The 15536-nt window shown below is 34.8% G+C and overlaps 1 protein-coding gene across 9 annotated transcripts in view; it reads right to left on the reverse strand.

The window, feature by feature from the left end:
* Positions 1–15536, reverse strand: part of LOC131432943 (MICAL-like protein 1) — a 62213-nt gene that overhangs the window by 13183 nt on the left and 33494 nt on the right. For 8 of the 9 annotated variants that reach the window (XM_058599547.1, XM_058599545.1, XM_058599542.1 and 5 more), the window contains exons 3-5: positions 13967–14128; positions 1647–1831; positions 1517–1581 (exon numbers count right to left, since the gene is read on the reverse strand). In XM_058599547.1, coding sequence (XP_058455530.1) covers positions 1517–1581; positions 1647–1831; positions 13967–14118 — 402 coding nt within the window. In that variant the 5' untranslated portion in view covers positions 14119–14128. Of the gene's footprint in view, positions 1–430; positions 697–1516; positions 1582–1646; positions 1832–13966; positions 14129–15536 lie in introns of those variants that run through there. The other variant, XM_058599548.1, reaches the window with a different exon arrangement.

The raw sequence follows: 15536 nt of genomic DNA on the forward strand, positions 1-15536 counted from the left end.
TGATTAACAAGTACTACCGAAGTATCTCACGTTAAACGTTATATGTAATTAATAATATATTTTCGATTTATTTCAACATGTTACCAATATCCGTAGTATTGTGTTGATAGCAAGAACAGTAGCTCATAGACAAAATTATAGTATGACATAAATGCACGTGGGACAACATAAAAAGCATATAAGCATTGAGGCATTCTACTCAAAGCATAGAAAATATATGATGATGATTTTTTTCAAAACACCGTGACGATTTCAGTTCCGCTAACATGCGTTCTTCCGATTCCATGTATTGGAAACCGATCAAACAAAAATTGACACGGCATTTCAGTTTTTAACTACATACGCTCCATACAATAACTACTACTTCAATACACACTCTATGAAAAGTCAGTTGAAAATGCTACCATAAAAGTTAAACGAAGAAATTTACCTGTGTAGTCACCACACGTGTCAGTCTCTGGTGTGAGAGAGGCCTAAATTTTCTACTAAATAACGACGAGATGCCGGATGCACGTGTGGTCTTGTTTGCTTACTGGTCGTTTGTTCGGTCGTGATCGAAATTGTTGTATTTTTTCAAAGGCTTAGGAATTAATCTAGGTTTGTTTATTTCTGTTTATTTACGAGGCTTATTTTCGCTGTTCTTTAGCAGAAAATTTCTGGTTTATATTGACCCACTATATCCAAACTATTATCTTCCTACAAACGACGAAGAGATAAAAAGAGAGAAAGAAATAAAAATACAAACACGTGGTGAACAAAACGGCGTCAGAGGTCATTACTTCCGCAACCACTGGCAGGATTTCAACGGTCTACAAACAGGAAGATTAGAGTATTTTTTTCTATAAATGGTCGCAACAAGGTTACTTAGTGAGTTGATTTGGACTGTTTGCGTTAGTAGTTTATACCTTGCTATCACCAATTATTACCTTACATTTTCTTATTTGAAAAAAAAAACTAAAAAAAACGAAGCATGCAAAATTTTAATTAAAAAAAAGTAAAGATTTTGAATGAACCTGATTGTAAAACTTTCCTCTAAATTCACCCACAAAGGTATTTTTTGTCAGTGAAATGAAATTGTGTTGTTAAAATTACTGGAACTTTAAAGTTAGTGACAGGTGATAAACACACTAAACCCCAAACCTCAAAACCCCTGTCTGAACTGATGAGTCTCGATATGTGATAACGGTTCTAATTATGCAAACTCTTCTTCCGCAACGATATGACGCTTCTCATTTGAACTATTACGCCATTTTTGCCGGCATGCAAATTATTCTACATTATCCTGCTTTCTAGCGTCCATACGTTCTTCGGTATGTAAATTATGATAATGACTATGACGACGATGAAGTTGATGGCGAGAGAATTGTTGCTAGAGTGGCATACGCACAACAAGTAAGTGTTTGACGGGTTAGTATTTCGATCACGTACAGTTAATATTCTCCGTGTGATTTGTGAAGCTATGTACAGATTGAAGCAAGCCTCATGCTTTTGAAGAACAGAAATATGTATGACTTACCTTAGGATCGAAATCCTCAGATTTTGGTTCTTTCTCTGCTGTCTTTTTGTTGTTGTTCGTCGGCTCTAGAAGATGTAAACCGTTGGAGAATGCTGATATCATCAAAAGTTCGTTGAACGGTTGAACCTACCTTGATTGCTGAATACTCGATAGTACTGTGACAGGTATGTTAGTATGGAGAATCTATCAGGCACTTCATATTTTACCATATCAGCTGGGTCAAGCAACGAGGGTATCGCAAGATGTTTCTCGGCGATGGTGAATGCTAATTCATTGTTATCATAAATGTTTTCTTTGCTAAGTCCGGCAAAATCTCTGTGGGAAATTGGGAAAAAAGTTTTTTAATGAAGTGTACGATTTTTTTCAACTACTTTGGATGGAACTTACAAACTTAATTCTACGTCAATTAAATGTTCCCACCACCGGAAAAAAAGAGAAAAGAGAGGTATTTTTGAATAGAGTGTTATTACCATTTATAATATCTTATAATTAGTATTAGTCTTAAAAAAAACAACACAGAAAAACGGCTGAATTGAAAATACGTATGAAATACTAATGTAAGGTATACATGCACAAGTCATACAATCATCGTTATATTGACAGTGATTGATAACAATTATTGAAACAAACAGTTCAAAACATAGCCCAAAGTCATTATGTTATGATTTCGAGCAAAAGAAGAAGGTTTCAATTCGAGATGTGGCCAAAAAAGTGGGCACTTTGAAGTCAAATGTTCTTCGTGCTAAAGAACGTTTGAATCTTTGAACCTATAAGAAGCAGAAACAACCAAAACGTAGTCCGAAACAAGAAGCATCGATCAGGCCGAGGGTTCGAAAGTTGTACAATGCGATTCTTGCTGGAAATTTGAACTGCATAATCATGGAAGACAAAATCTACGTGAAACTCGATTACAAATCCTTACCGGGACCACCATATTATACGGTGCGAGAAGGGCAAGTGTTAAACCAGTACCAGACATCGATTGAAGTCGAAAAATTTGGTAAGAAAGCTATGGTCTTGCAAGCAATTCGTAGCTGCGGTAAGATTTCGAAACCCTTCATCACCACTGCTTCAATGAACAGCGAAATATACATCAAGGAATATTTACAAAAACGACTTCTATCCATGATTCGAAGCCACAAGGATCCTGTTGTCTTCTGGCCAGATCTTGCTTCTTGCCACTACTCGAAATCAACGGTAGAATGGTATACTACCAAAAATGTGACTTTCGTCCCAAAAGACATGAATCCACCAAATTGCCCACAACTTCGACCAATTGAGGAATTTTGGGCATTAACGAAGGCACATCTTAGGGAACATGTCTCGGCAGCCGAAACCATTCAACAGTTCGAAAAAGATTGGAAAAAGTGTCAAAACTTGTCGTCAAGGTGCGCCAGCTAGTCTACAATGCACTATGGTCCGAAACGGGAAATTAGCGTGACAAAAATATTTTTACTATTAAATATTAGTTTTTTTGTAGTTGATGTCTTCACAAAAGTTGTTTGTTTTCAAATGGCGCTTCTTTTGATAAAAAAAAGTTACCAGGGTGGTCCTCATTTAGATTGAAATCTGAAATCTGACGTTCTTAATTGAACTCAAAAATGATTTTGTTGTACAATAGAGTTGTAGGAAATTTTATTTTGAGCAACTTTGCACCTCTCTAGCTTTTCATTTGATCGAGTTACATCAATTTTCCCGAATAAAAGTAGGGTGGCTCCTGAAAAATAACTTTTTTTGTTCTAACTTTTTTGTGAAACGTTCTACGGAAAAGTTGTCTTGAGAAGAGTTGTTGAATTGATCATTGCGCACAATTTTGCTTTTTCATATGAAATTTCAGGAGCCGCATAGCATTCATTTTTATCGATCTGGCATCTAATGAATATTGATATTTGAACCTTGACTAGTTTTTGATGAAAAAACAATTATAACTGTTTACTGGTAGCTCATATGAAAAAGCTTGGTTGAGCAAAATTGTGCGCAATGATTAATTCAACAACTCTTCTCAAGACAACTTTTCCGTAGAACGTTTCACAAAAAAGTTAGAACAAAAAAATTAGAGGGTTGTATTCAAGACACGACCGAGCACAATACCATTAAAAATGAAACGTTTCTAAGGTCTTCATAATAAATACAAAAATAAAGATGATAATGATGATGATACACTAAACTTCGCTACACTTCAAAGTTACTTGAAAGCTCAATTTTAGATACAAACAACCTAAAGATTTAAACCTGAGCAAATAAAACTATTTTATTTTATGATGATAATTTTCGAGAAACGTATAAAATTATTCATTTGATTTATATCGTTTATTTACCCCCAGTTTTAACCTAATAATGGTCGTTCACTGGGTGGACTTAATTTTATAAACAGTTCATCGATCCAAGAGAATGTTGTACCAGTAAACTCAGTAATGGTGTAATTTTATTAATCCTTCAAAATCGTCGATAATCTTCGGAAAGTGTCGGTAAATAATATGGCAACAATACGAGAAAGAAAACATGAGAAACAGTCCGCATAAAATATTTAGTTACTTACATTGATTTTTGCTTTGGCATATTAGGAATATACGGAATGGATACGCAACAAAATTCCGAAATTTTGTTCATATTGTAACTTGATGTTATTAACACATAAATGAACATTGTCATAGTTACAATGCGTGTAGCCATCAGACGATTATTGTTTTGAAGCAAATAATAATTGAACTGAAACTGGCGGTTAACCAAATTCTACGAGGGTTCCTATTCAAACGATACATGTAAAATCGCAGGTAAACTTACCTTGAGTTTATCTATGATACTATATGATATTGCATCTAATTGAACTGTATATGTGAGCCTGTGGAACTCATTTATACTACTAAACCGAGGAGGCCGCTTTTAGATAAGTTTCAGAATTTAATTTTGAATCTTTTGAAGCGTTTAATTCCTGGTGGTACAACAATTTATTCAGTGACATTGTCACGTTTTGTTCGTATGGGAATGGAGATTTCAGTATGCAAACCGATCCGTTGCCAAATTAAAACATTTTGAAGCTTACAATATTGAAGCTTTGAAATCATTTAAATGAGGAAAATCCATTAACAAATCATCGAGGAACAAGCGCTGCGAATTAGATCCGAAAAATCTATCGCCGATAATTCTAAATTGGCCTGATAGTTACCAGAAAACCAAAATAAACTACTCTATTCAAACCAATTTTTCAATAATATGCAATTGAAATATTCAAATGACGTTATCTCACAAGCTTAAGTTAAATGTTTCCGAATCGATTGTTTGTTGAATTATATAAATCCATCAACAAATGACTGAGTTATAAGCGTTCAAAATAATGACAGAAAAATGTTACGAGATTAGTTTTACATGTTTTAAATTGACACCCAGCCTCGGGAAGCGAAGTGTAAGGCATTTTTAATGGCAAAAATTTGCTAAATACATGGGATATTTCGAAAGAATCGGTAACCACGATGTTGCACAGACACCAGGAAATTTCACCAACACATAATGCAAAAGCGACAATCCAGCAAGTGAACGCATATACAATCCAGTCATCAGCTCACTGGACGAGTTACTTGTTTCATTCACAGTCAAACATCAACTAGACAAAGAAATATTGTGCAGCCTATATTTATAGATTTCTCTTCATACGATACGGTGTTTTTTATGCATGACGCAAAGCCTCCTATGCCGAACAAGAAGTTGACGTCATTTTGTACAACAGGGATTGGTGGATGAAAACATAGGTCGATTCCAACCATTTTTCCAATAGTATACTATTGAAATACTGAAAAGACGTTGTCATACATGTTTAAGTTAAAAGTTTCCGAATCGATTGGTTGTTAAAATATAACAATCCATCAACAAATGACCGAGTTATTAACGTTCAAAATTATGACACAAAAAGGTTACGCGACTATTTTTGAAACTTTTAATTGACACCCGGCCCCATATAGTAAAGAGTAAGGCATTTTTAATGCCAAAAGTTATTTTTCAGGAGGCACCCTTTTTTTATTCGGGAAAATTGATGTAACTCGATCAAATGAAAAGCTAGAGAGGTGCTTTTTTCAGCAAAGTTGCTCAAAATAAAATTTCCTACAACTCTATTGTACAACAAAATCATTTTTGAGTTCAATTAAGAACGTCAGATTTCAGATTTCAATCTAAATGAGGACCACCCTAGTAACTTTTTTCATCAAAAGGAGCGCCATTTGAAAATAAACAACTTTTGTGAAGACACCAACTACAAAAAACTAATATTTAATAGTGAAAATATTTTTGTCACGCTAATTTCCCGTTTCGGACCACTGTGCAATGGCTAAGTAGCAAATGTTGAGAATAATATTCTGTTGTTGTAGTCTAATATTATCACTATATCGAAAAAAATTTGAATATCTAACACTTGTGAATTATTTACAGCGAAATCAAAGTGCGTCCATACTTTCTGGGACAGTCTATGGCAACTCAGTCAAAATTAAGTCATTTCCAGAGAAGGGTCCCAATAGCGATAATGGGAGAATTCTCCTACTGCTGCTCCAGAGCATTAAAGCACTGCAAATAAGCACTTATCTTATGCATACTATCTTGAGGTTAACAGCGCTTCGGACAGTAACCCTATAGACTATGCTATTCGCTTGTGCTCTCAGGTGATTACTTGAGATAGTAGCTCCTGACTGACACATGCAAATTTCCTTTCAAAACATTCAATGTGAGATATCCTCTTCGTAAGGAGCGGTTGTCTTGTTATTTGGAACGACAACTTTATGAGCACATAGTTTTATTTATATTGACTGTTCTCTTTTGGATGGTCGTGCTGGCACTGGTGTCTACTGTTGTGAAATGAAACTAGAGCAGCCTCATTCACAAGGTGAAACTCAACTTCAACAGAGTATCTATGGTAAACGAATTGATTTTTGTTCCGACAGTCAGATAGATGTAAGGGACTTAGTTCGAATGATCCACGATCGAATCTAGAGAGTGCATGTTGAACTCAAATCAAAGACCATAGAATTTCAAATGCTGTTTTTTTTTCAATTGCTATCCGGTCATTTTGGTATTACTAGAAATGAATGGACTGAAAAGATAACTAGAGCTGGTACAACCAGGCGAGGCAACTATGGGGGGCAAAGCACTTTTTGACCCTCCAAAAGATTTATTCGAGTGGCCATGCCCCCCAAAAATTTGGTAACTGGAATAAATATTTGAAAGTTTGCTACAAATATCTTACGATATAACACATTTTTCTGTTATCTCCGTAGTTTGTCTCCGCAATCGTTCATATTTCTTAACCAAGTTACTGCAATTTTTAAACAAATTTACTACAATGTGAAATGTGCTATACTTTACCATTTTCGAATATTGGTTATTACTGGAATAGTAAGGAAAATGTTTGTGATCGTGTCAAAACATTCGGAAGAGAAACTAAACTTGCATACTTGGTTGCTTTTTATTTGTTCTAACTTCTCCGTTCCTTTTATAAAAATGTTTTATATATTGCAAAGTTTAATGATCTGTGGTAATATTTTTTGTGGCCCCCATATTTTATGGAACTTGCCACCCCTGGGCACAACGATCAATTTCGTTGGCCCTGAATCAGCTTTACCACTTTCAACTAGTTGGCTAAAGAACAGAAATTCGTTCTTGGGATATTGGGCTATGGTAATTATTAGCGAAGCTCATAAACTTGCGCTCAAACAAAAGAATTTTCACCAGATTTGAATCTGAAAGCACCATTGCAGTACTCTGTTGAGAGCTCTGACTAAACACTGTAAATTCATCTATCAATATGTGTCCGGATTTTTGGTTTTCATAGATAGGGGTAGATGGGGTAAAACGTACCCTCTAAGGAAATGTAGCCATATCTTAAATATAGAGAATAACACGAAAGAGTTTCATGCATGACTATCTTCCGTAATCATTATTTCGCTAAATTACGTACAAATACTCACTAAATGCATTGAAAAATTCATTCATTATCTTATTTTCCAAAACCCTTAAAAATTCTATAGAAATATATGCGGGGCATGACGCCCGATCGTGGAAAACATGAAAAACATACATTTTAAATTACGCGAAGAGCCGATTATCTAAACATAAAGGCAGGATGATTTTAAACAACGGGTAAACATCAAATCAAGACAACGGATTAAATCTCATGACAACCACGGGGAAATATGCACCCTTATAAAGCTTCTTCCTCTTATTTAAAGAAAGCTTTAAACTTTTCGTTTATTCATTAAATTGATAACTTATGGATGATTTTTGTAAGCGAATTCTTGAGCATTTTTCCTCACACAATTCGGGTTGTTTTGCCCCCAAAAATATGAGACGATAAGTTCGACGATTTTTCTATAAAATTGCAATTATATCGTGTGTATTAGAACTAATTTTAGAAACCCGAATGATTGGCAAAGAAGTTCACTGGTTACATAATTAAAATCGTCTTCCTCACACTAGAAAATTACTGTGGAACGAACATCAAAAATTACTTATATCAGAGACATAATTGGATTTTTAAATTTTTCCAGATATGATTGAACCATCGCTACCAAAATTTTATAGTAATCTGTTGTTATGGCGAACTTTCGGTTTCGGATTTTTTTCTCAAAAGTTACCAATTTCTTTCACTGAAATTTTTCCAGCAAAAGGTGCATTATGCCTCGGGGGTGAGTTTTACCCCATCTTCCCCTACCTAGTGTACGGCGATCTAAACTTTAGGAATATTATATTGTTTCTCGATGAATGTGTTAAGGAGCTATAGTCAGAGGGGATAATTACTGTGAAAAACAATTTTTATATATTATAACTATTCAAAAGAGCGAACATATCGAGCATCTTCAGAGACTCATTTTAAAAAAAAGTCGACTTTCCGTTTACACGATATCTTACAAGATTGAGCTCTGATATATAAAATAATGTATCAAATTGATCAGAAGACTTGCCTCATGGACGTGAACCCTAGATATTATGTTTAATACTTAGCGAAATAACATACTAACATATATGCAAGAATAATAAGGTTGTTCGTGATGTTTTATGAAAAATAAAATAATAATGCCAATACTAGAGGTTCGCGCACTTCTCTGTGCAACATTTTACAATATAAAAAAAGGTTCGTGATTGATGGGATCAGTAATTTTATTTCAATCGTGTAAACGTGCGGTTTTGAGAAAATGCATTTCAAAGTTTATATGGCACGGCGCGAGAAAATTCCAAGCACAGTATCTCCGGAAATATTCGAAGTACGACTTTGAAACTTTTAAATTATGTTCTCAGACAACATATCTATCGATTTAAACGATAAATGAAAAATTGCTTGGCATCCCTCTTTTGGTGTAATAAATATTACGAATCGTTTTGCATTCTTTCGGGAATGCATAGTGATGTCACTTTTGTAAGATGCCTAAACTTTGAATCCTTTCGATGGCTTGAGGTTTATTAAGTGTACTCCATTACCTTTACTCTTGCAAAGCATTTAACTTACAAAAAGAATTATTGTTCAAATCACATCACTCTGAATAATCACAAATTTTTTTCTGGAGTGAGATCAACCTGATCTACCGGATAATCAGTTCCTGGGGAAAGGTGTTCAGTTTGAAATCACTTTGTGACTAATAATGTATTTCAAGTGCCACCGGTCGATCGCATTTCAAAATAAATTCGGATCGTACCTTGGTTTCCAAACACATCCGAGTTAAATGCATATGGTTACATTGGTCGGTCATAGCTTCATAGAATGTATGGAATAAAAATTGAATCCTAATCTACGACTCGGAAGTACCAACCCTATCGAAAAAAATATTGATTGATCGAATCGAAAAAAAAAATTGATTTCGGCTGGACTGAACGTCCCCTTTAGTAAAATGAAGGCCAAGGACACAGAAAAAATCAATACAAAGAAATTGCATGGCAGAACATGAACCTTCCCTAAAAGGTTAAAACGTAATTCGTATAATTTGTTATATGAAAATAAGATTGAGTATTCCCGCAATCGACTGAATTGTATTCTCATAATGAAAACAATTTTACAAATGTAACATTCCTAATCTCATGATTCTCGACGACAAGAATTTCACGACTTTCTAGAATTTTGATATTCGAGTTGTGGTTTCTGTTTCAAATCAACTTGAATTTTCTTGAATTTTTCAGAACTTGTTTTTTATAAATTTTTTGTTCCAACTGTTGAAAAACATGTTGAAGATATTTTCAGTATAACCCAATCCATACTAAAAACTTCTTTTAATCCACCTGGTGGTGTAATGATGCCTTTCTCATATCAATCATATTCTCATATATAATACTGCGATATTCTCGTCAATTCTTGAAAGAAACCAAGGGATTGTTTGTGTATTAACAAGTATAACCTTCAGAATGAAATATGAGCAAGAGAAGCGAGTTCCACTATTGTAGGTGTTTCCGGCACCGGAACCCAAGAACTGGTATAATCAATGTCGGTTTGTATGGACTTCAACTAACATGACGTACAATCTCTTCTAGTTTTTATTCAAACTCCGAAGATTTTATATGATTTTGTTGTATCCAACAATATGCGGTCATTTTTGGTAGGACCATAAGACCTATCTAGGGTAAATCGGTTCTGCAATCTCTGAAAAAAGTGCGTAACATCCATTTTTGGGCATATGATTATCACCTCCCATCGTTAATAGAAAACCGGGATTCAGGATAGCCGGATTCGGTTTGCTTAGTTGCTTACTGATAATAGCTACCGACTGGTGTAATTTTGAATCCAGTTTAAAATTTTTTTTGCGGTTTTGGTTTCAGCGCTTTGAGTGACGGTGTACAATATTTAACATATTTTACCCTATAACTTCGGAACCAAAATTCGGATCCGAATGAAATATAGGAATTTCGTATGAAACCACGAGATCTTCCATTTGAATTTTCCTAAGTTCGTGAAAATCGGTCAAACCATCGCTGAGAAAAATGAGTGAGATCTATTTTCGAAACTATGATCACTACTTGCGCTACTTCCAGAACCGGAAACCAGGATAGCCGGAATCGGTTTGTTTAGGTGTCTACTGATAATGGCTATCGATTTGAGCAGTTTTGAGCCCAGTGTAGGAATTTTTTTAAGAGGGGCTGGGGTCCACTAGTGGATTGATAGTACCTATTAGCTCTCTCCGGACAGTAACAGCCTAGATGCCGTGTGGAATCCGGCGGAAAAAAATGAACCAAGGATAGATCCACTGGGTTCCTGCTTCCACGTCGTAAAAGGCGACAATTGCAGGAGTTTCTTTTTCCTTTCAGTTATCAGATATTTTCAATGTTTCACTTCTGATTACTCTATTTTACTAAATTATCTCTTCATTCAACCTGTCAATTTCCGTCTAACTTCGAAAAAAAGTTTTATTTGGAATGTTTTCATCTTCCATGTTATTGATTGTCTGTCAGGATTATAGATTGAATGATAAAAAAATAAATAATCTAAAACTATTGCGCAAATCCGTTGATTTTACAAAGTTAATAACAGAGATAACATATATCGATATATTGAACACGTACTAAAAAAACACTTGATATTAATATTTCAAACAATAAATTCAGATATTTCTCGGTAGCCGGCTGCCCAGATCAACCAATATAACCGATTAATAAGTAATTAAAATAATAAAGCGGAAATAATAAAAAATAATAAATAATAAATAATGATTTTATAACAACTGTTTAGAATATGTCAATGCAATGAATCAACTATTTTGTCTAAATCCTATTCACTCGTTTATTTTGTAACAAGTAATTTCATTTATAAAAAATAGGTAGGTTTTTATTCGTTACGCGATAGTATTGCAAATCTTTCTTCAGTTTACTCGAAAGTCACAGTGTACACTATTTAACACACTTTACCCTATAACTTCGGAACCGGTAGTCGGATCCGGACGAATTTCAGAAATTCCGTATGGGACCACTAGCTTTCATTTGAATACTAGTGAGATTATTTTACACATACATTGCAACTGAGTCGAATGGTACATGACACTTGACCTTCCGGACCACTTCTTACTAGTCGATTGTTCAAGTGATTGCATAACCTTTCTATATGAGAAAGGCTAAAAGTATATACACTGAAGTCTTTTTTTATGCGAATTTACGTACCGCATAAAAAAAAAACCGCATAAAAAAAACCGCATAACTCTGAAAATTCGCATAAAAAAAAACCGCATAACTCTGAAAATTCGCATAAAAAAAAACCGCATAACTCTGAAACTTCGCATAAAAAAAGACCGCAGAAGGGCAAACCGCATAACTCTGAAAATTCGCATAAAAAAAAACCGCGTAACTCTGAAACTTCGCACAAAAAAAAACCGCATAACTCTGAAAATTCGCATAAAAAAAGTCGCGTAAAAAAAACCGCATAAAAAAGACCGCATAAAAAAAGACCTCAGTGTATATGCAATTTTAACTCATGGTTCCTATAACTAGGGAATACAAGTTAAATTTTTACCCCAATCAAAATAAAATTGATTTTTTTTTCGTTAATACACATTCTTGATGCAAGACGGTTCTCCGAAAAATCCTCTTAATTTTAACAGTTGGTTTCAAGGTTGAGACAAATTTGTGAGATTAATTCATACGTTAATGTTTTCGGATACGAAATTATTCCTTCCTCATCAGCATTACACATAAAGCGAACAATTATAACATGAATAAAGCTTACTTCATTTAGAATTGGAACAAACTTTTGCTCATATTGTGGCGCTACTGGTGGACGGATTTGAAAGTTCTTGGCTCCCACGTGTCGGGAATTTTGTCAGCTTCACGTATGAGTGTCTCCAAAAACGAATTTAGCCGTTCATTCGATCCCACGACCATCCCATAATGTTTTGGCCAGATTTGGCAAGCTGTCATTACAGCAAAGTCATTCAAGAATGGTATGCAGAGAAAGGGTACCAGTTTGTTCCGAAAAACCTTAACCCACTCAACTGCCCCAGTTCCGCCCTATTGAGAAATACTGGGCAATCATGAAGAGGAGACTGGTGGAATAATGCCTAATGAGCCGTGGTACAGGAAAAATTCGAGAATTCCTTCGAAACCGTGACGAACAATTTTATTTTATATTTATTTTATTTATTTATTTTTTATATTAGTATTTTTTCTTAAAAGTGTGAAGAAAACGCTACATTTGTAGAAAAAAAGATCTTGAATTCAATGATAAATAACTGAAATACAGGCAATTGTCTTTGTTCCAATTCTATCTGAAGCAAGCTTTAGATAACAATTAAGAAAATCATTAGATCTACCTCTTAATGGAATTGATTTCTGCTTGGTTTATAACCCCTAGGGCATCATTGAAGCCCAGATAGGAACAGAGATAGGAGGTTTCACAAAAAATTTGAAAATCTCATTCACATTACATTAGATACTAATTAATTTATTTTATTGTAACTCGGTTTTGAAATGGTTAACCAATAAACCTTATTAAAAAACAACCCGTAGTGTTCTAGTTCTAGATGCATAATTTATGCCAGTTTTTAAATTTAAATCTGGACTTTATAACAAGAAAAACTGGCAGCCCCAGCAGCGTTTTACTCGTGTTTCAAATATAGAGAAAATAGAACGGCATCGTATGCCAGTTTTAAATTTGACAGAAAAACTGTTCGAATAAATAAAACTAGAACGGTTTGATGGAGATACGTTTGCTCTAGTGTTAGTTCTATTATAGATCGCCCATATAAAACTTCCAGCTGCTGATTTGCTCTTAGTCTTATGAAAATATTAGTTGCTTTTTTCTCAGTGTACAGCTAATCGATTGTTGTTTTTTTTCTGAACGGTTTTGTTTTCAAAACAAACAGAGCTGGCGTTTCAAACGAATAATAATCTGGTTGAATATTCTATACAGTTTTTCTGAGCAGTTTAGCGATGACACACGTCAGTCGAATCATCAATCAACTGGGTCGAAATATCTAATGATGAGCGTTCAACTAATAATTACTAATGATAAGCCTTTTACTTGTTTTCGACCAAGGCAACAATTGCAATATTGCATTTTTATGACAGATGGTTTCTCCAAGCGGTACATTGTTTGAAAGTAATCTGTAAATTTTCAACGGATCAGATATAATTTCACTGGTCCTGGAAATCAATCCGAATACCAAAGTAGCGAAAAAGATTAGAGTATCCAAAGAGATCATGAATTATTACGTAGGAAATACTGCGTGCGGGTTATTGAGATATAAAAATTATGTGTTTGTTTAACATTTATAGTATTCAGAATGATTTGATTTCATGACTGACCTACTAATTTTACATTGAAGCATATTTTATGACTAGGAGACTTTACTAAGTTAGTCTACTCTACAATAAGCTTATTTGAGGTGAGTTTGTGAAAGTATTAAAAAACTGAAACAGAACAAGAAACAATTGGTGTGAGTTATCGAAGACATGTTACATTCCGTCACCTAATAATGAATAATGAAAAACGCTACTACTTACATTAAATCCGGACGAAAATTGTGAATTATTGCGCAGAATGCAAGGCCGTCACGCCAGGAGGTGCTCATGTTTGTGATCCGAACATCCTTATATCCCTCGGTGACGCGCCGACACCATAGTTCTAGAGCTTTCGTTCCGCGGCGTTCTGACATACTAAGGTATCTGGTAGTAGAAGCAAGCAAGAAAAAAAAGAGATAGAATGATAAATACCTCGTAGCTTCAAAGTCAAATGTTTTCTGACGGTCAGCCAGCTCAATTGTATAATCAATTTGCATATATGAACACACGGTCTGCGAGGCGTAGACAATCGCATAAATCGCAAGTTTAATTGAGATTTTCCATTGCCGAGACTAGAATAGCTAGTCACTATTACCATAAGTATGATAAGTTATCCTAAGCTGAAGATTTGATTCGGGGAGTGAATTGTATAGACTTTCTTTTGTGTTGGACACCAAACGACGTTGGATAAGATAACACGAGTTTGTTTTAATTGTTTACGCAAGGCTTCATCAAATTCTTCTCCTTTCTCTTGAGTTCAAATTATCAGTAGCACACGTAATCTGATGTGTTAACTCCTTCTTGTAGATTTTCGTTTTGATAAAATATAATAAATTATATTATAGATAATTTAAGCAATTCATCTATCATCGAAACGCGAGATACGTCAGTTCATTGTCATTAATATTTATACTAGTGGTTTCAACTGCTTATTCATTGACCGAAACTTCGTGAAATTGCATATTTACAGTACAACAAGGTTCGGCTCAGTTTGTGGTTTAACCATTGCGAAGCGGTGAATGGCATTGCAACAAATGCATTCGACAGTTGTGTACAATTTTCGACTATCGCCGTTGAATCAAGTTATGACAGGACGTTAGTGTGCGAGCAACAAAAAAAAATAAACGTTAAGCAAATTTTTTTTTCAAAACATGATCATTGTTAGCCACAGCTCCGATTAAAAATTCTAACAATTGAATTATCCTTCCCTGGGCGGCGAGAAAGTTCAAAATGTATAAAACTTATTATCGAGCTAAGTCGAGCCGAACACTAAAACAAGTTATTACTCATCAAAATCTTACGCGCTGTTCGCTGCGGTCAATAAACATGTTGTTGGTAAGTGAGAACCATGATAACGCGCGATTGCTCGTTGCAGTTGAATTCAGGCTTTCCTAGCGAGATTGGCAAAACCACAATCACCCGTATATTGAAAAGTCCTATATTTTACGTGTGGTATTCGCCATACGATAGAAAGCGTATTATGGAAGCATAAAACACTCGGCAGAAATTAAATTTAGGGTAAAAGTACTCCAATTAAGGGAAAACAATTTTTTTCCGATTTATCATATCATACAACATTTGGGTGTAATATCTGATGATGGAGTTACACTTGCGTACTGATTATACTAGAGATGGGCAACCCGTTCGCGAACGGTTCGAGTGAGTGATCAATAGTTCTTTGTTGAAGAACGGTATTTCTCTAATAAAGGTGCGACACTACGAAACCTAATACAAGTTACCTTTTTCTTTGTTTTTTTGCTCGCTAGACTTAATCCCTCGTGTAGTCTTTGCA

The sequence above is a fragment of the Malaya genurostris genome, chromosome 2, assembly GCF_030247185.1.
Source record: "Malaya genurostris strain Urasoe2022 chromosome 2, Malgen_1.1, whole genome shotgun sequence".
Classification (NCBI taxonomy): Eukaryota; Metazoa; Arthropoda; class Insecta; order Diptera; family Culicidae; genus Malaya; species Malaya genurostris.